This window comes from Doryrhamphus excisus, linkage group LG2, assembly GCF_037039965.1.
Source record: "Doryrhamphus excisus strain RoL-2023G ecotype Guam linkage group LG2, RoL_Dexc_Guam_v1.1, whole genome shotgun sequence".
Lineage (NCBI taxonomy): Eukaryota > Metazoa > Chordata > Actinopteri > Syngnathiformes > Syngnathidae > Doryrhamphus > Doryrhamphus excisus.
In genome coordinates, this window is record NC_136358.1 from 14,292,122 (window position 1) to 14,316,874 (window position 24,753).

The 24,753-nt window shown below is 42.8% G+C and overlaps 1 protein-coding gene across 13 annotated transcripts in view; it reads left to right on the top strand.

Moving 5' to 3' along the window:
- The window catches only part of sox5 (SRY-box transcription factor 5), a 177,219-nt gene that overhangs the window by 81,685 nt on the left and 70,781 nt on the right, over nt 1–24,753 (top strand). For 3 of the 13 annotated variants that reach the window (XM_078798514.1, XM_078798518.1, XM_078798533.1), the window contains exon 1: nt 22,761–23,068. The exons of 3 other annotated variants lie outside the window; for them this stretch is intronic. In XM_078798514.1, coding sequence (XP_078654640.1) covers nt 22,992–23,068 — 77 coding nt within the window. In that variant the 5' untranslated portion in view covers nt 22,761–22,991. Of the gene's footprint in view, nt 1–22,760; nt 23,069–23,278; nt 24,191–24,226; nt 24,296–24,753 lie in introns of those variants that run through there. 7 more of the 13 variants (XM_078798504.1, XM_078798505.1, XM_078798508.1 and 4 more) reach the window with 4 other exon arrangements.

Here is a 24,753-nt window from a genome sequence, read left to right on the forward strand (position 1 = left end):
CAGGTAATTACAAAAAATGTTAATAGTTAATTATGTGTGTTTTGCAATATTGGCTCATTTGGTTATGTAAGGTACATCAACATACATTGTACGTACAAATAATCCTCAATACATTTGAAAATAAACAGATGTTTTGCATTTTTGTAGTGGGTAGATCATTTTGACTCGGCCATTTTAAAAGTAGCTCGCATGCTGAAAAAGTGTGAGCACCCCTGTTCTATAGTATAGAACAATGTCGAGCAGCTTAAATCAATCTTTGCTTAAGGATTTCAATACCAAAAAAGAACACGGCGAACGGCTGCTTCCAGTCAACTTTATTTTTCACACTTCCACCACCAGAGCACAGCACACACACCGATTCCCGCATTTCCTGGTTCACAGGTCATGCTCAAGCCGCCCCACATAGCTGGCCAAACACATGCCTGCAACAGAAGAACCAACTGCGTTCGTGGTTTCCCTCGTGTGTATGGATTCTATACAGGCATATGTTTGGCCGGGTATCGTACTAACGGAACTAATTATATCATAAAAGACTAGAAATTTGCCGGGAAATGAAAATAGTATCGTAATAAGTAGTAATTCGTTATAACCGATATCGATATAACGAGACTTTACTGTACATATACATGATGAATGAAAGGGATAAATGAATTTAAGGTTACTTTTACCTTCACTGAAGACATTACTTAATGTGACTGTTTTTAAAGACACAATGTGAGATCAACACGGACACCACTTTTGGATGTGCCATGAGTTATTTCGTGAATTTAATCATGTTTTTCACCTCATTAACCCCAAATTCTGACCTTAGAATATTGTATACTCGTGTTAAAGGATGGCAATGTTTCAGATAATGAGGATTGCTTATTTGGAAGTGAGCCCTCAAAGAAGTTTGGGATGGCTCGAAAGCTCGGTTTCAGTGGGCGCTGCAAAACTGGTCCTTTGTGATGTCACAGTGGACGTCACCCCTTAGGGGCGTGGCTGTCGGCCTAGCTCTACAAGCTCAGGCAGAAGTTATTGGAGCAAGAGAAAAATATTTTCATCTGTCAAAGTCATTTCACACCAGACTGTTTTTGTGAACATGAATGTGAAATATTGCCCAAACTGTCGCAAAAGCCAAAAGCAGCGCGTGGTTGAAAGGTGCATTAATATCGGACATGCTGTGCGTCCATGGAAGTGGAGAGAACCACAATGCTCACTGTCTGGAACACGGTAGTCCCGCAAAAAACATGTAATGACCACATTTCCATGACCGATGTTGTGCCAAATTGTCTGCAGTTAGTAAACGTGGCGCTTCTGACAAAGTGTGTGCGTCATTGAGTGCTCCTTCTTGAGCAGGCGAGGTTAGAGGAGTCATGAGCTTCCAAAAACAATTCATATATCAACTCCTATACCCACTATTCTAGAAAGTGGGGTTCGTTTGTAGTTAGGAAGCACTTTGTGCATGTGACCAATCAGAGTGGAATGAGCGTGCCCAGAGGCGGGTTGTGGGTGTAATAAATTAAAACAGACCGTTTTGGCGGGAAACACAAATCCAAGGATATACAGCTGGAATAGGTGCATATTCTGGAAGATTTAGATCAGGGGTCTCAAACACGCAAATGTGGCCCGCAGGACACTAGTTTGAGGCCCCCGCCTTGATATGAAAGTTTAATGTTAGTGCGGCCCGTGCAAGTTTGATATGGATGCTGTATGGTATCATGTACCCAGAAATAATTATTTCGTTTGATTAATGTTCATGTTAAAGGTTAAATAACTGTTAATAGTTATCCTCCCTATCTGTGTGGAAGTGGTAAGTTTTTGGCTTTTTAAGTTTAAAGGAAATAACTTGGAGGCTACCGTTTAGGTCGCTAGCTCTCTAGTTTGCGAGTTAGAATGTGTCTCAAGACCCTGCAGTTGCGCAATATGTTGTAAATAAAAAGAGTATAAATGTGACTATAGTCGTGTTTTGTCATGTCCACAGGGCTCTAATAATGCTTTAATTTTAATCTGAAAAAAATAATTTGTCTACCCACCAACTATATGTGGTTTCTTAAGTTTTTATTATTTGCCGTTTTATTATTATTATTATATTTATTTATTACTGATTGATTTTCTTTAGTCTTGATTTGTTTATTTATTTTTCATCTTATTTTGTGCGGAAAAATAAAAATTAAGATATTTGAGAACAGTGGAAAGTTTTATCAGAGCTTTTATTGTAGAAAATCAGAACCAAAGCACTGAAAAAGTTTTTTTCTGTTTTTAATAAATGCGTTTTTTTGGAGGGGAAAACCTGATGCCCAGACCCTAGCTCCGGTGGCCCCCAAGTAAAATGAGTTTGAGACGAGACCCCTGATCCAGATGGTTGTCCGAGTGGGTTATCGTGTGTAGACTCAACTCAATACAAAGGGTCGAAAAATGAGCACAGGTCCTTTTTTTAAATGGTATAAAATTTTAAAATGGGGCTTGGATTAAATGAGTTAAGAACACACGCAATATTGTACGCTAACCAGAAAATGTATCCGGAGCAGAATGTTGGCCTGGGTCCCACTGTATTTGATTGGGCTGTAACGGGATTGCACTTCTCGGGTACAACCATCAGAGGCACTGTTGCCGTCTTAAGTAGTTTGTGACCTCCGCAACATGGCTTCACAATAATGTACTCAATACAACACTGCCCGCTTACATGATATCCAAAGCAATTTGACCACAACCCATAGGTGACCCCAAGAAAGAAGAAACGACCCAGCACATGTCAATACATGATTGCTTTCTGACAAAACTAACTGAACACACAAATAGTCAAGTAACATGTCGATAGCCATCTCTTTCGCTCTCTCTGGGAGTCCGGAGAGGCCTGTCCTAATTGAGCTGGCCTCAGGAAGCCCATCATTAGCCCTGCTGCTCTGGTCACACATGGTCACCAGATGTGAGTCCAGCCACAATGGAATGCAGTGCCACTCGCTCTTGTGTCTGTCTGCCTCTCTCTCTGCTAATAAACTGCCTTTTGTTTCTGTGCGGCCATTGTCCTTTTTAGCCCAACCGCCGTCTGACATAAGAGAAGTCATCGGGCTCTGAATGGGAGGCTTTGTAGCAGCACAAAAATAAATGAAAAATAAAGATGGACGCGGGGCTTCTTGAGGATTGCAGTGCACCCTTAGGAATTTTTATGGCTTGTTTTTGCAGTTTCACAAGCCAATATGTAAATGCGGCTTTGTCACCTTCCTATACCTGCATGTATTTTCCCTTGGAAAACAAATCTATTCATATTTTTAAATTGGCTAATTTAATGTGCCCTCGAACCAATTCCAAATATTACATGATTTGTCCTGAGGTAGGATGCCAAATTGATATTTTAAAGTACAGAAAGGTCTTTATCTTGTGTGTGTGTGTGTGTGCGTGTGTGTGCGTGTGTGTGTCGTTTAAACTACAGACACATGGCAAAGCACGATACATTTCGACGGCTGCCCTCATTTGAGACAAATGTAATTATCTCGCCTGGCTGACTTTTTTCTTATTATTGAAAAGTTAAGTCGCTAATCTGTGAAGTTGTTTCTCAGCTGAATTAATTCAATTATCTGGCGGCATGAGTGGATATCAAGGGCTGACGTCTCTGTCTGTGCATTTTATTCAGTGGCTGCACTTGCATAATATTATTCATCGTGTGTGTGTGTGTGCGTGTGTGCTGATATTAGCGTGGATTAATGTGTTTGTGACACTCGCCGCACATATTTGCGTTGTATTTTAGATGCCTGTGCATGTGTGTGTGTGTGTGTGTGTGTGAAAATAAGTGGGAATGGAGGCCATGTTTTTCAACTCCCACTGGATCAAGGCCTTTTTATAATCCACTGAGCCGACATAATTCCACCTCACTTACAATGGATTTGTCTCCGCTTTGTCTCCTCATTATTGTTCTCATTCACATGATAAGCTGCTTCATGATTCCATTAGTGTTCTATCTGCTTCCATAAGCAGCCATATTTCAACTTCCAACTTTGTAACGCCCCGTAATGTTTTATTTTGCTACACTGAAGGACAGTGGACAAGGAGAACTACTCTCTTATTGTTCTACGAACTAAAAAGACGTTTCATTGAATATACAGTAAAACCTTGGTTTTTGTATGCCTCAGTTTTCATATATCTTACCTCCGCTTTGGTTTTCATACAATATTGCACTCGACAAACTAGCCCCCGTACTGTACCTTTCTGTGAAATGATGTGTCCAAACAAAGCACCCAAGGTTGCTCGCTCACTGTCTGCCCTTTAAAAAATAAAAAATAAAAATTTGTGCGCTGCTAAATAACCCGTCATGGGGCCAACAACTTGACAAAGGAGGACACTACTGAATTCTATCTCACCAGGATGTATGGAAGGCCTGCATCAACAATAAGTTCCATGTAGTCCATCCGTCCATCTGTTTTCTATCTCCCTTATCCTCATTAGGGTCATGGAGGGATGCTGGAGCCTATCCTAGCTGACTACGAGCTAAACGCGGGAGTCAACGGTCCTTTTTCAAATCACCTGGCTCTTGTTGGCACATTAATATCACAGCATCAACTCCCCTTTCAAATGAGATGGCCACACAGTAAGGAAATTGGGAAGACCTGGGTTTGATTCCCCGCTTGGCCATCTCTGGTTTTCTCCGGGTACTCCGGTTTCCTCCCACATTCCAAAAACATGCTAGGTTAATTGGCGACTCCAAATTGTCCATAGGTATGAATGTGAGTGTGAATGGTTGTTTGTCTATATGTGCCCTGTGATTGGCTGGTGACCAGTCCAGGGTGTACCCCACCTCTCGCCCAAAGACAGCTGGAATAGGCTCCAGCATACCCCCATGACTCCCCATGATAAGCGGCATAGAAAATGGATGGATAGGTGAAATGAAATGAGAATTCAATAGTATAATCCAATTGCTGGCACTGGCAACTTTCTTTGACCCCATGGCAGGTTATTTAGCAGTTGATGGATCTTTGAGAATGTATAGTGGGAGCTGTAGTATTAGGAGTCCTGTAATAGTCCCATAACAGCAATAAACAGGATTACTAGTAGTAGTTACTGGTAGTAGTACTCAAAATGTATCCCCCCTCCCCACACACACAGACAATATACTTCTTTTTTAGCTGCAGGAGACTTTGTTTCTCCTCTCTCATTTAACCTTATTGATCCATACTGAAGATAGGACACAGCCGTGTATACATGGGAAGACAATGCTTGAAGCTGTTCATAGATTTCTCCCTGCTGCTCTAAGAGGTGTGTAGCAGGCTCCCGGGGTTTTCTCTGTCTATTGTTTAATGGATTATATCGACATGCTTCTCTTGAGTGAAGCCCTACACTCATTCCATCCAAGAGGGGAGCTTATTGTTGTTTACAAGCTCAATGCATTTGTGAGATGACTCAGATTAGATTTGTTCCTCCGCTTTAAATGAACATTTTGGGGGACGTTGCAATGAAAAGTGTATTATTTATTGATCAAATCTCCAACAACGATGTAATGCACTCGCCAAGGTTGGAAGACAGGGTTCCCTGCATGAAAAAGTATGCAAAACTCAAGTATTGTGGTGGCTATTGATCAAGAATGGAACCATGTCACTCTGTACTGGAGCCTAATGCAATTTCGACCCGATTTTGAAGGAGAAGGCTGAAAACAAGATGATCAGCCACAATGAAGCACGATGGTGGAGAATGAAAAGAGACGAGCTGCACGTGTAAAGTGCATTATGTTGTCAAACACAGACAGTGCGAGCCTGTTAAGTTAAACACGGTGAGCCCTGTCAGGTAATTACATCTTCACGCTAATGTCTAATTAGACAGCACCGATGGGAGTCATATGCACTGCTTTAATTAATGCACCCGGTTTCTTGTTCACACGTGTAAACACTGACAAACCCAGCACTTGTTTAGCGTTATCTTCTTCGGTTTTTATGATTTTATGGGTTAAAGATGCTAGAGTGTACCGAGTTCTAACCATTTTAAATGTGCAATAGTGTATAGAAAGGCTGTTGGCCACAATCTAGCCTCCATTCTAGAATTGACACAGTTTAATAGTGCTTTTAGTCAGCAATACTGGGAACACAGGACAAGCAGCATAAAACTGTACTTTTGTCTGTAGCTTTAATGCTAATGAGCTGTCTCATGTCTGTCTAATACTAAAAAATGCTATTTGAAGAAATATACAAATATAAGGCATTCAGAAGTATGTAGAATTCTACACTGGTCAGTAGGTGTCAGTAATGTTACATTGTTGACAATAGCCGTAGGAAGTGTTCAGACAACAATAACAAGGATCTCTCCCAACGTTTGACTCTCCATTATCTTCATTAATTCATTAATTCATTCATTTTCTACCGCTTATGCTGGAGCCTATCCCAGCTGTCGTCGGACGAGAGGCGGGGTACAATCACAGGGCACATATAGACAAACAACCATTCACACTCACATTCATACATATGGATAATTTGGAGTGGCCAATTAACCTAGCATGTTTTTGGAGTGTGGGAGGAAACCGGAGTACCCGGAGAAAACCCACGCATGCACGGGGAGAACTTGCAAACTCCACACAGAGATGCCCGAAGGTGGAATTGAACTCAGGTCGTCTAGCTGTGAGGCCTGTACGCTAACCGCTCGTCCACCATGCAGCCCTCCATTATGATATTTATTTTTTTCCAATATATCTTATATTCGGTTAATCTGTCCACTCTATTGGGTAATACATGTATATAAGTGACTATGGGGGTGCTATTTCATGTCTAGAGGGCTCTAATAATGCCATAAGGTTTTTGATGTTGTCACTATGAAAGTATTCAATTTATAAAGTCACATCTGGAACCAATTAACCGAGATAAACGAAGCATGCCTGTACCCTGTAACGCTGCACTTGCCCAACCTCATTAATGCAATAACATAAGGAGGACACTCAAATTAGCAAATCTAGCATAGCTATATGAGCTCCACTACATTTTAACAGCAACATCATGCCTGACAGATGCTTGGAAGGTAGGGTCCTTTATTTTAAGATGTGTAGCAAAGCCTGAGTTTTGTAACAAACTGTAAAGTATAACAAACTATAAATGGTCATTTATACAAGGGGCGCGCCAGAAGTGGTATCGTTTCCTTGAGGTAGGGGATGAATTTCTCTTAACGGTGGCCACATTTAGAACCCACATTTCAGGGTAAAGTAACACCTCAGCTGTGATGCATACCTTGATATAAATGGTTAAAGACCCACATAGAGATCTGCTTACCCATTGCACAAGTTCCACTAATAGTTGGCCACAGGTCAACATTGTCAGCAGCCTATTCTCTTTGGTGTATTTACAGGAAGCAAACAAAAATATCTGTCATTCTCTGCTGTCTGCTTGTAATGACCCGAACTCAACATAAAGATGTCTGGTACAGTTCCCTTAAATATAAAACTGTGTGCAATCATTGTGTCCTAACCGTACATCAATGGCATGATGAGAACCCAAAACCTCTTCCCTTGGAAGACAGCGTTGGTATGCTTTGTGGTTAACTAGTTAATTATGATATCACTCTATCATCACTGACCATCACTGGGTGGGGGCGGGTCTTCCTGTCAATCATACTCAGCAGAACCAGTTTAATTTGATAGGATGTACACCTAACTGCAGTACCTGTACCTCATGTGACAGCGGAAACTGTTAATGTCACCTGACGTCACCCTCCATTGTGTTTGTGTTTGTCATTTTACACACCGCACTAGTTCACTGTCTTACTGTGAACGTCTGCTGTAATTAAGGCCAACTCGTGCCTTTCAGCAATACAATCTCTGGCCACAAGATTAGGTACACCTGCAGTGCACACACACACGCCAAGCTCATATTGTTAAATGAATAGTAATCATAGAAATTTGAACAATTTTCTTGGTATGGACACGCAGCGTCAGGGAATCTCCTCCATTACACCACAGTGCAAAATCCGTTTGCTAATTAAAGCCATATAAATCAGCACTTGTAATTATGCTAATTAGCCCGATAACTTCCTCTCAGAAGCCTACACAAACAAAGGCGACGGTATCAGATGATGCGGCGCGTTAACGAGCTTGTCAACTTATCTGACACACACTAATTAATCCACGGAATTTGGGAAGGCGGGGTGTTTTTCAAGTTGGTTTGAAAGGTTGCGTGAGGTCCCTTTTAAAGGGTTTTTTTTTCAGTGAGACCATACGGGTGTAGGCTTGGCCCTGTTACCAGTCTCAAGGTATAAAAAGCTTTCATTATTTCGTCCCTGTAGGATGCGAGAAAGTGTAACTAAATAAATAAATAAATACTGTGTTATTTCTTGCTGGGCTTCGATGAAACCCTGCATCCATTTTCCAAACCGCTTATCTTTACTCGGGTCATGGGGGTATGCTGGAGCCTATCCCAGCTGACTATGGGCAAGAGGCGGGGTACACCCTGGACTGGTCGCAAGTCCACTTCCGTCATGTTCTATTATTAATTAGTTCATTCATTCATTCATTCATTCATTTTCTACCGCTTATCCTCACGAGGGTCGCAGGGGTATACCGGAGCCTATCCCAGCTGACTTTGGGCGAAAGGCGGGGTACACCCTGGACTGGTTGCCAGTCCACTTCAGTTATTTTCAATTATTCATTCATTTGTTTTCTCCTGCTTATCCTCACGAGGGTCGTGGGGGTGTGCCAGAGCCTATCCCAGCTGACTTAGGGCAAAAGGCGGGATACACCCTGGACTGGTTGCCAGTCCACTTCCGTCATGTTTTAGTTTCCATCCATTTTCTATACCACTTATCCTCACTAGGGTCACAGAGGTATGTTGGAGCCTATCCCAGCTGACTTTGGGCAAGAGGCGGGGTACACTTTGGACTGGTTGCCAGTCCACTTCCGTCATGTTCTATTATCCATCCATCCATTTTCTATACCACTTATCCTCAGTAGAGTTGTGGAGGTATGCTGGAGACTATCCCAGCTGACTTTGGGCGAGAGGCGGGATACACCCTGGACTGGTTGCCAGTCCACTTCCATCATGTTCTAATATATTATTTAAAAATGACTCCTTTTTTCAATAAAGGTATTTCAAATAACAAATTTTGAAGCTGTAATTATAATGCTGTGGAATATGTACATTATATATATAAATACATGTATATATACAGTCAGAATGTCCTACTGGCCCATGCCTATATGGATGTAATTATTTTTTTTGCAACTCTGCAGAAGACTTTTATCATTGCAATAATAAACTGACCTTCTGAAGGTCATGTTGGGCTATGGCATGTCTTGTTGCTTCTGCAGTAAAAGTGACGGGTGGTGCATTTTCCACTCTTTCCCAGACATCAGCATTATTCCTGAAGGGGAACGTTTTGGGAACCTTCTAGTACCTCTTTGTCCCTGAAGGTCCAATACTTCATCCAACTGTGGATCAAATGAATGTGTGAAAAGACAAACCAATGTTGTGGTCAGCGCATGCATGAGTTCTCATAGTCGTATCCAGTGCCAGTCGACGTACCATCAGAACAAACTTTTGACTGGTACTATATTTATTTCCTACACTTTTGCAACCTGATGTGTGATTGACTAGCGACATTACACAATTAGGCAGCCTCAAAAGAAGAAAGCGACAGGTAGAACGTTTCACCAATCACAGCTAACAGCTAAAAGTGTCGCTCTGTGCATGACTACCACCTGCTGTTTACCTCCATCCCCTCCCTCCTTGTCTTTCTTTCCCTTTAATTTGATCTCAGAAGATGTGGAATCCTCAACTTTTTCCCCAAAGTATACTTTTTTTGGCGAGCACGTCACATGACACCGTGTCTGTTCAGTATGCGGCGCTGAGAGAGCATCATTACAGAGCTTGTATTTGAGTCATTTTGATTTAAGCAGCCAGACAATGGCCTGTTGATTGAAGCAACCAGAAGGCAGACAATAGGGTTCTATGGGACATAATGCGCCACCATTTTTTCTGAGCTCCCCGCTTTCAGAAAAGGGCTCCGGCTCTCCATTGTGCCTCTCATGAAGGGAGGAAAAAAATAAAACGGTGCTTGGGGAGGAGGAATATTTTCCCGTGGTATGTCATTATTTTGCAAATTTCTATTATCTCATCATGTTGTCTTCATTGTAATTGCAGCTAATTAGGAGGCTAGTTAGGAGCCGGGGCTTTGAGGCTGCCTCTGCTGCTGAAAGGAGTCCACCGATTATGGCCCCCGACAAGAGAGGAAGCAGGAGAAAAGGGGAGATTAATGCTGTTACCCAGGAGACACTGGCTTCCATCTGCGGGGAACAATGCAGTTTTGTTTTCTCGGGGATCCTGCTCAGATCAACAGAATGGGCTATAGCTCTGCTCGGCGACAATGCCCGATTCTGTCTTTCCGAGGTTTTGGGCAAAGCCCGCCTGCCTCTCTTAACTCGTCCGTCCCCGCCTCACCTACCCTCAGTTCCTCCCCTCTGTCATTTTTGCCACCTTTCCCTCTGTTCAGCGGGCCCCGACTAAAAAGCTTAGCGGCTGAGTGACTGAGAGCTCCCCTCACACCCCCCCATATTCCGGGTATCGGATGAAAGCGGCAAGATGTATAGCTGGAGTTCCCAGGTTGTGGGAGGTCGTGCCCTTGTCACACACAGAGCTGCAAGGTTTTAGACGGCAATCCCTTGGTGAGCTCCAAAAGCACTTAATGAAATAATATACTCTGTCGCTTTTGGTCTTTCTTCTACCCCCACCACACTGACGAAGGCCCCTTTTTCTAAGTACAGGGCCCCGTGGCCCCCAGACACCTTTTTTTTTTATAGCAATGAGGAGGCAATACAATGAGAGCCGGAGCCCCGTTCGGTACAGTACAAACACACAGAGCTCAAGCCGGGCTCGGAGAAATGAAAGGCCTTTGTCCGCCTTTGTCAGGATACTGAGAAAGCAGGAGAGAGCGAGCGCTTATGGATCAAAAGAGACAAAGGGGAAACAGATAGAGAGGAGGAAGGAGACAGGCGAGCTCGGATCACATGACTCAGAGCATTGTGATCCTGAGTGAGGAGCATCTCTCCATCTGGCCAAAGCCAGAAACGGAGAGAGAGAGAAGAACAGACATGAGAGGAAGTATTGAGTGAGTGCCAGCGACATCTGCTCCCGTGGGCACGGCAACATAACTCCCTCTCCGTCAGCCTCACTCAGTCTCAAAGGTACCGATAGATGCTCTGGACTTCACCTTTTTCACTTTACGGTCATTTGTCGTGGTCGTGGTACGGATATTTTATATTTACGGTTATTTTTTTGTAGGATCGGGTTTCCAAAAAAAATATTTTTTTGCCCATCTATTGTTCCGTGGAATTAAGTGCCTAGACAACTACGTTAACAACTACCATTTCTGTGGTATGCCATGGGTGGGTTGGCCGCCATGTTGGTAAGCGGGTGTGTGTCCTCAGAAATTAATTACTTTCTACATTTATAACACCTGGTAGTTGTAAAGAAACGGGACAGTGGCCAAGACTTGGCATCCATTGTCTTAGGTTATGTTTGTATCGTTGTGAGTTCCCTCCCCCTTTTTCCATTTTATTGATGCTCCTTTCAGTTATTGACACTTTACCCGATAGCTTACTTGAGCATCTTGTTCAGACCTAATTGCCGGAGGAGCCATCTTGTTGACGTAACCCCTGCTACATGCATACCCTGATTAAAAGGAAATAACGGTTGATTTGTGGTGTAGAGTTAGAAAAACATATGGCTGTGATACGGTGCCATACGAGGAAGACTTGATACAGGGTCAGAACACATCCGAACACACCGCACATCTTGTGATAAGGAGCCAAGACAAAGAGTCCGCGTTTAAATAGTAAATATGGAAAAGAAGTCATAGATAAACACCCCATCCCGGTATTACTGTTGTATCTTACAAATGATTTGTGCATCTACTTCTTGGCAAAGGATGGAATAGAATAGAATAAGGCCTTGTGTTCCAGTTGGCAGTTGGAAAAGTTGGAACGGAATAGTTGGGAAGTACCTGCATCTGAAAAACAACAACCAAACTTTAATCAAACAACCTGAGATCCTAACAGATTCTGAGCGAGAGCAGACAAGGTAATCTGTGTTGTTGAGGGACTGCACCTTGCCCCCCCTCACCCCCCCGTCCCCCTGGCGGCATTTATCTTTGTCGCGTTTAATGCGCAGTCAAAGTGGAGAGGGTGAAAATCTTCTCTCTTAATTTCGCATGTCATCTCCCGCCAAAATGCTTCAAAGACGAGGCCCTTGCCAAAGATTTGCCTTCTTTCTTTTCGTCTCCGCCTTTTCTCCATCCCCATGTTGCCATCGCCAGCAAAGGAGCGCGCATTGTCGGCTTGAGAGTTTTACTTTCAGATGTCACTCCAGTTGCATGCATCTGCGACGTGCCTGTGCGTCTGCTCGGAGTGAGTGAGGCGTTCTGATTGAACTGAGGACAGAAAACATCCTTTTGCGGACAATAAGCGAGATAATAAGCGACTTGCAAAAAATACCTGAAAATATGATTTTTGAGACCATATTTTGACTAGAGCAGGGGTGGGCAAACTGCGGCCCAAGAAGCATTTGAATCCGGCCCGTCAGTTGCTTTCTAAGTATTTGAAGTTTTAACATACAAACTGGCAACATGACTTGCAAGTTGGGTGTCTTATTTAGTAAAAAAAACAACAATACTGTAAAATGAAATGACATAGTTTGATGTGGTCTGATGTTTAAAGTGCTGATAGTATAACACTTTTACAGATAGAATTAGACAAATAAGTCAAGGAAAATTATAAGCATAAAATAGTGTGTGTTAAAGATTTGTTCTGGTCCCGTATTTAAGGTGGTCAAAACATGCACCTAGCATTTTGTGAAAATGATTTCATAGTAGACCGAAACGTGGAACAGTGGTCATCCTGCACACGATGGGTTCCATTTCTTGAGACGTCGGGTCGTGAGGTTCAACCAACACAGTATGACCCTACTACCGTAATTTCTGGACTAAAGAGCACACCAGTATGTAAGCAGAACCCACAAAATTTAAAGACAAAAGCAATTTGTGTATCTATGAGCCACAGGTGTAGTGAGCCAGTATTAACACAGTGGGTGTACTTTGGCTAGTTAAATAATACTCTACCAGAAAAGTCATTTCTCCTTCTTCTCCTGAGAACTAAAACCACCAACCACCACCAAGTCGTCTTGACAAGCATCACGATTGAACAGCCTCATAATTTCTTCATCACACATTTTGTCAGCCTCTCTCATTCTCTTTCCTTGTTGATTTTTATTGCCTTGAGGCGAGTTAGCCATTTAGCTTGAAATATCCTCTTCATTCAGCCCAACCAAACCTGTTGGTAATAGTAGACGGTTGACAGTCTGGTTGACAGTCCAATATTCCAAACAAAATAACAGAATTCTACACTTGATCAAACTTATTTAAGCTGTGTCAGAGATTGCTGCGTGAGACTTTAATATGTGATATTAGCTTTCCTTCACTCATCTACGTCCTAACTTCTTGAAGCTGCGCTCCAAGCATCTTGGGAAATGTAGTTTTTAGCCATAAATTAGCCTAATTACTTAAAACACTTAAATACTCCTAAAACTTAAACACGCTCCTTAAACACTGTAAATTACTCTGCTTGACAGTGGTTTAATCAATCTGCTTCATTGATGACCATAATCTCAAAATTGACATGCCACCAAATAGGTTGAATAGGTTATTTTTAGATTCTGCAACCTTGATTTCCCGAAAAGCTAAACATACTTTTAAAAGACACTCCAAAGGGAGAGAGGGGAGCAAAGAGGTAGCGCTTTCTCTTGTATACATTTTTCGAAAATAAGATGATCTTTTTGAGATTTTTCTTTAGGTAAAATATCCACCAAGACAGTATTAGAACTGCTCTTTTTCTACGGTGGAATCATTCTCTGTCTTTTTAAAAACAGAATTTTTTGCACAAGTTTGACTTTGTTTTTGCACAGGCTCCATTGCATCCACACATCCACCTCCACGCCTTTGAGTGAGTGGTACTGAAGGTTTGAGAATGTCTTTTAACTTGACAAGACCAAGCCCTGTTATCTTCTCTTTAGTGACGGTGATTGACTGCAGCTGATAGTTTCTCTTCGGCTGCAGAAAAGAATGTGCCTGACAGCGCTCATTGGATTGAAAAACTGGACAGTACAAAGAACTTTGTGAAGATCCAAGGAGGAGGATTGGAGATTTATACAAGTTGGGAAAGTATTTTGTACATATGTGTTTCCCTCCACTTTCTATCATGAACTTTACAAGGGTGGCCTGGTAAAGACGTGTCATTTGGCTTTATATAGCATGATAACACAAAATGCCATTTTATCTTCTTTACCAGATTTTCGTAAACAGTTTGCTCGCTCTTATCTCCACTCGTCCAATATAGCTGACCGGAGCCTTGGCTTCTCACCCTGACTGACTGATGCACTGGTGATAAGCGGTCACTGTGGAAACGGTCGCGAGCCTCCCACACCAAACAAAACCTTTTCACGTCCATCACTAATAGTCGCACCTTCTGACTGGGCGCCACTATTCAACGCATGAGCGGCCAAAGATACTTTATTGTCAGCACAGGAACAGGAAAATACCAATCTTAAGTAACTTTGGAAATACTGTATTAACTTCACCTTTATTCTAATGACCCATTTTTCCACTTGAGGCTTTTGTATGACTTTCATTATATCAACAGGCAGAGACTGGTATGACTGGATTATAATAAAGAGGGAGGTGTGCCATCCCAGCCAGCTGAGCTTGAGTGTGTTTTTACGCTATTAGCAGGCAGGGGTCAGCAGGGGTGAGGCTGTTCAGCATGTTTAATAGCCCTCGAATGGACTGTGGACGTAGTAATAGACTGATAACAAACACGGGCAGGGTCATGGGTGGAGAGGAAGTCATGGTTAGGATTCAGGGGGAAAACAAAGTAATGATGGATGTTTTGGTGGGTTTTGTGATTTAGATCCCCCCCCATTACTTTGTGAGGTTGGTGACTGAATAACTTATGCATACAAGGCAAACAGTGCTTTGAGCAAATTAAGCATCACCTTATTGCCTTTAAGAACAGAATTCATACATTTTTTTAATGATACATTCAAATGTTTTTATGGAAATATTGTTCTAATTACATGACAAGTGAGGGAAAGTGAGTCCCCCGGTAGGCACACAACATTAGGTAAAAAAAAAAAGGGGAGGGGGGATCAGAACTTCTGGATGTGTTAAATGATGAGATTGTGTGTGTGCGTGTCAGTGGTCTAATGACTGAGCTGTCTGCAGAGAGCGGAACACAGGAGGGAATTAGTCATCATTGCATATCAAAGGTTCAGCCATTAGAGACTCGGGGTAGGGTCTTCCTAATGAGGGTGGGGGGTAACGGTGTGTGTGTGTGTGTGTTTTGTTTGCCTAGGTCACATTCTAATCACAGTTGGACACACATTCACTATGACCTGCTTTTCTATGTGGTGTCACAAAAAAGGTGAGTAGCGTAGATATATTGGTAATACATATATATACAGTATATATATATATTATATATATATATATATATATATATATATATATATATATATATATATATATATATATATATATAAAATCCATGTTAAGAAGCTAGATGGAATTAGATGCTCCGTGTTGCCAGGACCCTCTGGCAGGCCTCGCCATGCCTCTCAGTGTGGCACGGCGTGGGCAGAGGTGCCAGCGAGATCCCGGGGCTTTGTGTGACACACAAGATTAACGCCAGAGTCGGTGCACGCACACGGCGCACAATGCACCTCACACATCTCCTGTCTCCTTCTCCAATTAGAACTCTGTATATGTGCTTTTGCCAGTATTAATGTGTATGTGTGTGTGTCGACCCATTGGCGATGCCCTCTGTGCCATCTGCACCGCCACGCCCCCACCCTCTCTCCAACCTCCCACCCGTCCCACTCATCACAAGGGTGGGCTTAACCATCTGTGTGCCAATGTGTTCCCACAGGGAGGGGAAAGGGGGCGGGCGTAACAACATGCACACGCACAAATACACCTAGAAGTGCACTTCATCTTCCTAAAATAGATGCAAAGATATAAATTTCATCAGAGCCACTGTCATCTCAATATTGACTTCCAGTGATTGTGTTTTTTGTGTACAGACCATAATAATCACATGATAAATATCCGATCTGAAAGGTCGACAACACACCTGTAATGTGGAAGTATAAGCAGACTGTAGTCTGTTAATGGTCTGAGTCCACAAACAAGATTCAAAGGAAAGCCCAGGACTTAAATGGGATGAAAAGTATATGTAAATGTTAACACTAAGGTGGCTTGTGGTCTGGTAATGATGGTGAGTGGGTGTAGGCATCATGCTGCGTAATGTAGGCCGCTGGCTTCTATTATGTTTGGATATTGAGGAAGGTAAGCCTCGACTTACTTGAGATGATCATGTTTTGAAACTTCCTTTTAATCGTCTTTCATTCTGCATTCTTTCTCGTCTAAGATAGTCGGCGTGTATTGTTCCTTATCAGGTCTCCATGATGAAGGAATAAGGTACTCTTGCACCCAGTGTTGGAGATGAGATTAGATTTCTGCGACATAGAAAATGGAAGTGGATTATTTAGTAAGGGAAAAAAAAGACAGAATTGAATTAAAACTAGTGGGTGTTATTGTTAAACGTGGAACAGTGGGAGCTTAAACATATAGGCTCAGTATAGCCCCCAGGCAGTGGATAGCGCCATCTCCTCTTTCTTGTTCTCACCAATAGTCTTAAAAACATATAAACAGTCTTCAAGGACCACAAAGCCTGTGTAGAAAATCAGAAAAAAGAGAATTTTGTCCTCACTCTTTTCCCCATCCTCAGTCCTCGCCCTTCTCCCTCGGAGCAAGTATACAAGGCGTGCAATGGTGGTGGGGGGTGGGGTGCATCAGGGTGCATCAATCCAGAGTTGAGCTTGTGCCTTGACGTGGTGAAACACAAAATGCAAAGATTTTGGTGCATAAATGTGTGCTCTTAAATGCTGCCAAATCTCCCCATTCAGCCTGATGCTGAAAGAGGCAACATCTTGACAGCTTTGAGGTGTGTATGTGTGTGTGTGTGTGTGTGTGTGTGTGTGCGGTAGTGGTGGTGGATAGAAAAACTGAAGTAGAAAAAAATGGCTAAACAAAGCTTGGTAAGTAATGCGCCTCTGTGGTGTAACATTAGGAAGTGTGGTAAATTAGACCATATCGTCTAATGTCTAATGTTCTAATGTTTGGCGTTCCCAGTGACATCACCATGTTACCGCACCATTTGTCGAGAAAAGTGGTCGACCATGTACAGGATGTCGATGACAACACAATAATAAAAATGTAAAATGTAAAAAAAAAAATAGCGAGAGAAAAAAGCTTAGCTAGCTTCACAGCGGACGCGTGGTTAACACGCAGGCCTCACAGCTAGGAGACCCGAGTTCAATTCCACCCTCAGCCATCTCTGTGTGGAGTTTGCATGTTCTCTCCATGCATGCGTGGGTATTCTCCCACATTCCAAAAACATGCTAGGTTAATTGGTGACTCCAAATTGTCCATAGGTATGAATGTGAGTGTGAATGGTTGTTTGTCTATATGTGCCCTGTGATTGGCTGGCCACCAGTCCAGGGTGTACCCCACCTCTCGCCCGAAGACAGCTGGGGTAGGCTCCAGCACCCCCGTGACCCTCATGAAGATAAGCGGTAGAAAATGAATGAATGAACTCTTTACCTTTATAACTGTTGTTATCTTGCACACTAGGGGGACGTTGCAAAGGAGGGAGAGACAAGCTAAAGCTACGTTCGCACTGCACGATTGCACAATTCAGATTTTTTTGTGCTTATTTTTTCATGTCTTCATGTTTCTTCATGAACAGTATTATTCAGATTTTGTTCAAGTGCCTCATTCGTACGTAAATCTAAATCCAACGTGTCTGACTGACTTCAGTCTGAATGGTTAGGTCTCACCATCAATAGGGCTCATTTGTTCATGTCCATTTGTTCATGTCAAGGTGCTGAACTCCCTTCCTGACTGTTTGGAGGCGAGAAACGAGAAAAACAGACGTGCATGCCCTATGGCAATATATTAAGGCTGAGCTATCAACTTCATTTTTATTTATTGTGTGATTAATTAATCGTGACGTTTTGGAGGTTTGGACAGTACTTGAAGCCGATGATTTTTTTACTTTTCACTTTCACTTTTCTTGTGCTTTACAGTTTGTCTCAGAGCGTCTGGAGCCCCCACCTACCTGTATAAACTGAGTCCTGGCATCAAGAGATAGTCACTCTATATCTTAATAACGTTGCTTGACCGCCACTTGGCCTTCAGAGGGGGCACTCGTGTCCCCCCACGATAAAACCACTTCACACAGAACTTGCGCCTCCCTGCGCTATGCCCCGTCCGCTTGCTCTTCCTCTCCTAGGAGGGAAGATATGTGAGCTCATGCTGGGATGGAGATAAGTCCCTGGCACCACAGGCAGTTATGCATATTTCTGGAAGATTGTTGACTGAAGCGAGTTTAAGCTGACTTTCTATTGTGCTGGTGTATAACTGTCAGGTAATGTTCCAGTTGTTCAACTGGTTGGAGCGGCACATAAAAGCGTTCCAGGATAATACTCCCGTAATTAACTTCTAGCAGGCAAAAGAACTGGGACATAACTGTCAGAATCGGTTAAAAGACACCCCATTCTTTGTACTAACTGAAGATAAGTGGACATTTAGCCATGTCAACTCATGTATTCAAGGTCAACCTGGTGTAAACACGCTACGCACCAGCTTTTAGCTACGACCAGTGCTCTCTTATCATGTTGATTTAAGGGAAATAATAGGATCTGGACATGCATGCATCCCATTTGGTGGACTAGTGTGACTTGTGTGTCTTCATGGGTCTTTAAGGTTTGTTTACAGCCAGTCTCCCCATGCCCCTGCTCACAGTCAGCCCCTAATGCACTACAGCTGTTTGGGTCCCCGACACAAGGGCCTCCTATCAACGGTTTCATTGTAATGAACCCAGTGTGTGCATGCTTCTATTTTTTTTCTTTTCCTTTTGTGTGTGTGTGTGTGTGTGTGTCCTTCTGGGTGCCGTTGCGAAGCATCTCTACCTTAACACAAGCAGCTTTGTGGCACCTTTTTGTCTTTATCGCGTCGCCTCCCTCCTTTATTTCCAAGAGGCAACTGATGAACCTTTGAAACACCTAACAAGCTCTCTTTTGTTTCAGTCCAGGTGAAGCAATCGCTTTTGTTGTCAATATTCTCTCATCATAGACACCCCAGCTGCCTGGTTCACATTAAGCAACACATGACTTGTTATGCTCATAATTGCACTGTTTTAACAGATATCTGGGGCAATCTCTATATATATGAAAAAAACTCTGTCATAAGTGCTTGCCGAAAGGCCTTTTTTAGGCCAATCGGATGCATTAGTATGTATAAAATATATTTAAAATATATATACTGACACAAATATAATACATAAATATTTTTATATTCTGTTATTTACCAGCTCAGCTTTAATTAAACAGCGCCGTTGCCACCTGCCAGTGTGCACGTCCACGAAGCACGCAGCCTTGTATGAAATACGGCAGTGTAAAAATTCTGCAAAAAACATCCAGAAATTACAAATATTTAACAGTAATTGTAAAATGTCCGATTTCCAAATGGATTAAAGGCCAAAATGTAAAAAAAAACAATAACTTAATTACCCAAATTACAATAGAAGGAGTCAAATGACCCAAATATGGACACAATAGTGCCCATCCCTCTGCTCAGGTAAACAACCTTTTTGTGTAATGCATAAATTAGTTGATCATTTGTTCCCCAGCTGTCCTACAGAGCCAAGAAGAGATGGCGTTCCCAATCAATCCCATGTTTAGAGTTGGAATTTGATTAAATTATTTGGCGTATTCCTCCCATTGGACCATGAATTAGATTAATGGAATAGAAAACTAATGCCGCTGATTGTTGTTGACACTGTCATGTGGAGTCAAGTGTGGAGTTTATCTGTGCTTGTAATCTAATATTTACGGAATCCCTCCGCTTATTGTATAAGGTGATCATTTGCTGTTGTCTTTTTAGTCACTTAATGGATGTTACATCATGTGCAGTTCCGAGTTATTTTTATAGTCTTTGGTTCTGCCAAACACTTTGAATGCTATTCGCCTACACAATTTGGATTTCTAATGGCTTCTTAATGGTATTATCAATAGGCTATTGGCTGACTTGCTTGTTTCAGATAAAGGATTGTCACCTCGTAATCTGCACCAGCAATCTTAGCTCCAAATAATGTTGTTCCTGAAAGTTTTCAGACACATTCATCACTTTAACCGTATTTGTCATGTGTGTGCAGTTCAGTGACAGGGCTGGTTTTAGATGCCCCCCCTCCCTCATTTCAGTGTGTGTGTGTGTTTAAGTATTACAGAAGTGGCAGTTTGTCAACTCCGCTTTCCTCTCTCTTCAGCGGAACAATGGCTAGATTGGCCGTATGTGTGACACGCAGACCACACACCGCTAATAGTGACTGACAGCACAAAGGGCCCCAAAGCAGCGTGCACTCCCGACACACAACATGTACAGTATGCACACCTGAAGACACAATAGGTGTGACTGCCGAAGGTTGCATTTTGTGTGTTCGGTGTGTGTGTGTTCATGCATGAGAGGGCCGGCATATGTTCTGTTGAAAGTGTTCAGCTGTCTGCTTGTAACCAAATCAAATCCACGTCGCAGAATCAAATGGCTCATTCTGGCTGCATCAAACCAAAGGAAGTAAGGAAGGACTCCAACGCTTTTATTTAGAAGTCATGTTCCTCTGCAGCTATTCATACTATTCATAAACATGGCCATGAAAATGGATGGAGGACGTTGTGTTCAGAATCATGCAGCCACACAATGGCTGGCTAATGGCCACACAATAAGTACATTGAGACGTTGGGAATGATGGAAGGGAAGCGGGGATATTATGGTGCAAAGTGTTTTCAGAAAAACCTGGAAAATGAATGAGTGCATAATACATTTATCCTTGTCTAGTGACTGTGGTGTGGCTTTATGGAGAAGCTACTGCCACCAAGGAGGTTTAAGGTTTAAACCCTGGTGTTAGAAAACTGGTGCAAAATAGGTACTTTGGCTGTAGAAGTATTATCGATGTAACGTACGTGTAGGAGTATGTTGGTAAACCTCACCCCCTGACGCCTTAAGAGTCTCGACTCGAGTGTGGCTGTGCCAAAATACATTGGTAAACCTCACTCCCTGGTGCCTTAACAGTTGCTTTTCCCTCAATGGCGAGCACTTGCTGCGAAACCTGTGGCTGGCTGAACCAGGCAGCTTACAAATAACTGAAAAGTGATTCAGGAGCTAATTAAGATTAAGATATGCCTTTATTCGTCCCTCAGTGGGGAAATTTGTATTTTTTATTTTTTTTTAAATCACTACATTATATATTTTCAAGGGACAATGCTATAGAAATTAAACTTGGATGTACTTTAGAGCTTTAGAGTCAGTCAGTGTAGGGCTTGTGTAGCAGGATGGATATCCCATCAAGCGATGATTGTCATTGGCAACGCGAGTAAGTAGCAAGATAATCAAGCATAGCAGCATGGTCTGGAGCTGCATGAGTGCTGCCAGCACTGGGGAGCCGCGGTTAACCAGGTCATTACCCCCTTCCTTGGGAAACATTCAGAGGTGTTTTGCCATTAATAATAACAATAATACACTCCTGCCCTCAGCGGGAATGACACAAAATAATTAAGAACCACTGTAAAGGAACGCGCACGAGTGACTTTATTTATATTTTAGTCCTTTGTCAGGTGGAAGTTATAAAAGTCAGGGCCTTCGGTTTTGAGAGATGTCCCCTGCAACATCGACACAGATAGCTAATCTTCCGTTTGACGCCCCTGCACAACCCGAAGTTCCATTGAAAATGCACCCCAGATCATGATGGCGCCGCCTCATGTCCCGTTTCTTGATGGACAGTCAGTGGGATCCTCCAGCTCAATTTTTGGGGGTCTACCACTTGACTTTTTTTTTTCTTCCATAACCCTCACAATCTTTGAAGAACTTTTAAATGACAGTCCACTTGCGTCCAACATCAGCAGCTTTGGCACGCTGTGAGAGATCTTGGTTGGGGATCGCAACCATCTGAGTTCAAAGAGAGAAAGCTTTATCGTCTTTGCCATCAAGAGCCTTTTTTCATTTAACCAATTTTATTTTATTAAACTGAAAATATATTTGTATATTTCCCCTCTCTAAGCAACGTGCCACTTTTCAACAAAGCAGCTTGGCTTTCAGACTCGTCATCTGTGGTTGTATCATTTCCTTTCATTTGCACCCTCTAATAGTAGCTTACTCAGCAGAAGATCGAAATCGTTCGGAGAAAGAGACAGGAAGTGAAAGCGTTATTGACCCCACAGATGAACATGCTAAAGGTTTTCTGGGTCAAACAAAGGCTGAACACACATGTAGGTGACGTGACGAGCTAATACATTAAATAGGACTGATCTCCCTGTGATAGCTGCCTGTACGTTGCGTAACATAGAGCTTCGTATCATCCAAGTGTGTCTACATGATTTGTGGCTGTTGGCTTGAGTGCGTGAAAAACCGTGTGTGTGTGAGCGAAAAGTGTGAGAGTCAGTCTTGAGGAAGGGGGCAGCACTGATGCGCCTTTGAGCTCGGCCAGTGATGAGCCCTCTGGTCAAACGGTCCCTCCCTTCTCGCACACACACACACGAGATGAGAACAAGGCTTCTGCTGCTGGCCCTTTAAGAGCTGGATCTCACAGCTTCCAGCCAGGGGAGGAGAATAGGAGGGACAGAGGCAGAGAGAGAGAGAGAGAGAGAGAGAGAGAGAGAGAGAGAGAGAGAGAGAGAGAGCGAGAACGAGAGAGGGTGGGTGTCAGTCTGAAAGTGTGTGAGTAGAGAGAGAGAGGAACACACACATACAGTCATACAGAGAAAGAGAGAGAGAGCGGTGTGTGTATGCGTGTGTGTGTGTGTGTGAGAGAAAGGTTGAAGGATCACTCTTATCCCGTCTTGTTGTGAGGGGGAGACTTCACCTTGTTCAACAGAGCATAGTGGGACTGTTTTATGTTGTTGTTGTCGAGAGAGACGGACCCTTACTCCAGCATGCTCACTGAGCCTGAGCTACCTCAGGAGTGTAACAGGTACGTGCGGACCCCCCCCCCTCACCCCTACCCCCCATACACATACGCACACACACGGATGAGTTAGTTAGCGGACGACGATTGTTGTGACATTGTTTGTGATGGTTGTCAATGCATGTGAAAGGAGTGCTGATATTAGATGAATGTGGGAAGAGATAAGTGTGTTGAAGAACTTGCGTGTGTGAGTGTGTGAGACAGATAAACAGTGTGTGTGTGTGTGTGCGGCAATGCTCATCATCCACTTTCATCACTTTATTAACACCTCGCTCATAAAAAGCTGCACTTTTTTATTTGGAATAAGTAGCCACATTTGAGATTTCCAATCCAACTCGAAGTACTTGAAGCCATCCTTGTAGCTTAGGTTCCTCTTTTACAAAATATCACCGCTTTACTTTTCTTAATCCCGCTTCGTAATCCCATTGTCCAATCTGTATGCTGTTATTTTTTGCGCTCTTCTTTAATATGCTAATGTTTCTCCTCTGATGTCGGCTTCATTTAAAGGTGTGAAACCTGTAACCTGGCATCAGTCGTGTTGTGAGAAGCAGATTATGTTCTCATAGCTGACATAACCCAGCCTTTTCACACACACACACACACATGTTGACTTCCATTGCATTAATAAGTAGCGCTCTGTTTGCCTCATGAAACTAATCTTTTGTTTGGAGATAAACTGGGGAGGAGTTGGAAGGGAGGAGGGGGCGATTTCAGGGGCCCTTGATTAAAAACACATTCAAATATGTGTTTTTCATAATAATCAAATCCGGCAAAGTGATTGAGAGGCAGGAGGAGAGGAGTAGAGGAGTACAACAACAGTAAGGGACGAATTAGGAATGTAAAGGATTACACAGGAAAGCAGAATGTATAGAGATAAATGTGGGGATTACAATGATTTAAGTGGCGAGCACTTAAAACTCTTTGCTTTCCAGTAATGCACTCCATCATTGCAATGCGTGTGTGTGTGTGTGTGTGTGTGTGTGTGTGTGTAAGCAAGGGGGTATCTCTTTCTCTTCTGTGTGTGTGTGTGTGTGTGTGTGTGTGTGGAGCGCCACTCTCTCCTCTGAGTTGTCAGTGCGTGTGCTCTCCATCCTCGTTGGCCGCGATGCTCTCGGTTCCTGCGTCTCTGTAAGTGTCTTCATCTTTTTATCGCACTTCCTCTCCTTTCTCTTATCACCGCTTCTTCTCTTCCTTTTCCACAATCTGATGGAGAGTTCTCTAAGAGGTTCTTAGGTGAGAAAGAACTTATGTAGTATTTTATGTATACGCTCTGTGACTGACTTACCGGTGCCTGAAAACTTTGACTGGAAACCTTCTCCCTTTTTTTTTTATGGCTTTGTGTGTTTGCCTGCCACATTGACAAGGACGTGAGAATTAATGAAGGGGAAAAGGATTCATGTGGCCAAATCGACACTTTCTTCCATGATGGACAGAAGAAAAGATGCGAGGGGAAAGTGACAGAAAAGTGAGAATGGCCTAAATTGTGGAGGGGGAGGACGAGGTGTCACTCTGCTGCTGGTTCAGTGTTCAAGCAGCGGCAGCGGTGATGCTAGGGTTGCTGCAGGGTTTTGTTTTTTTTTTACACCTTTTGCATTTGTCCCCTCTATTTATTGCGGTGTGATTTTTAAGTGGGGATGTCAACACTTTTGAGACTTTTTTTTTTGTGCTATTGTCATGGTTTCTAACCAGTT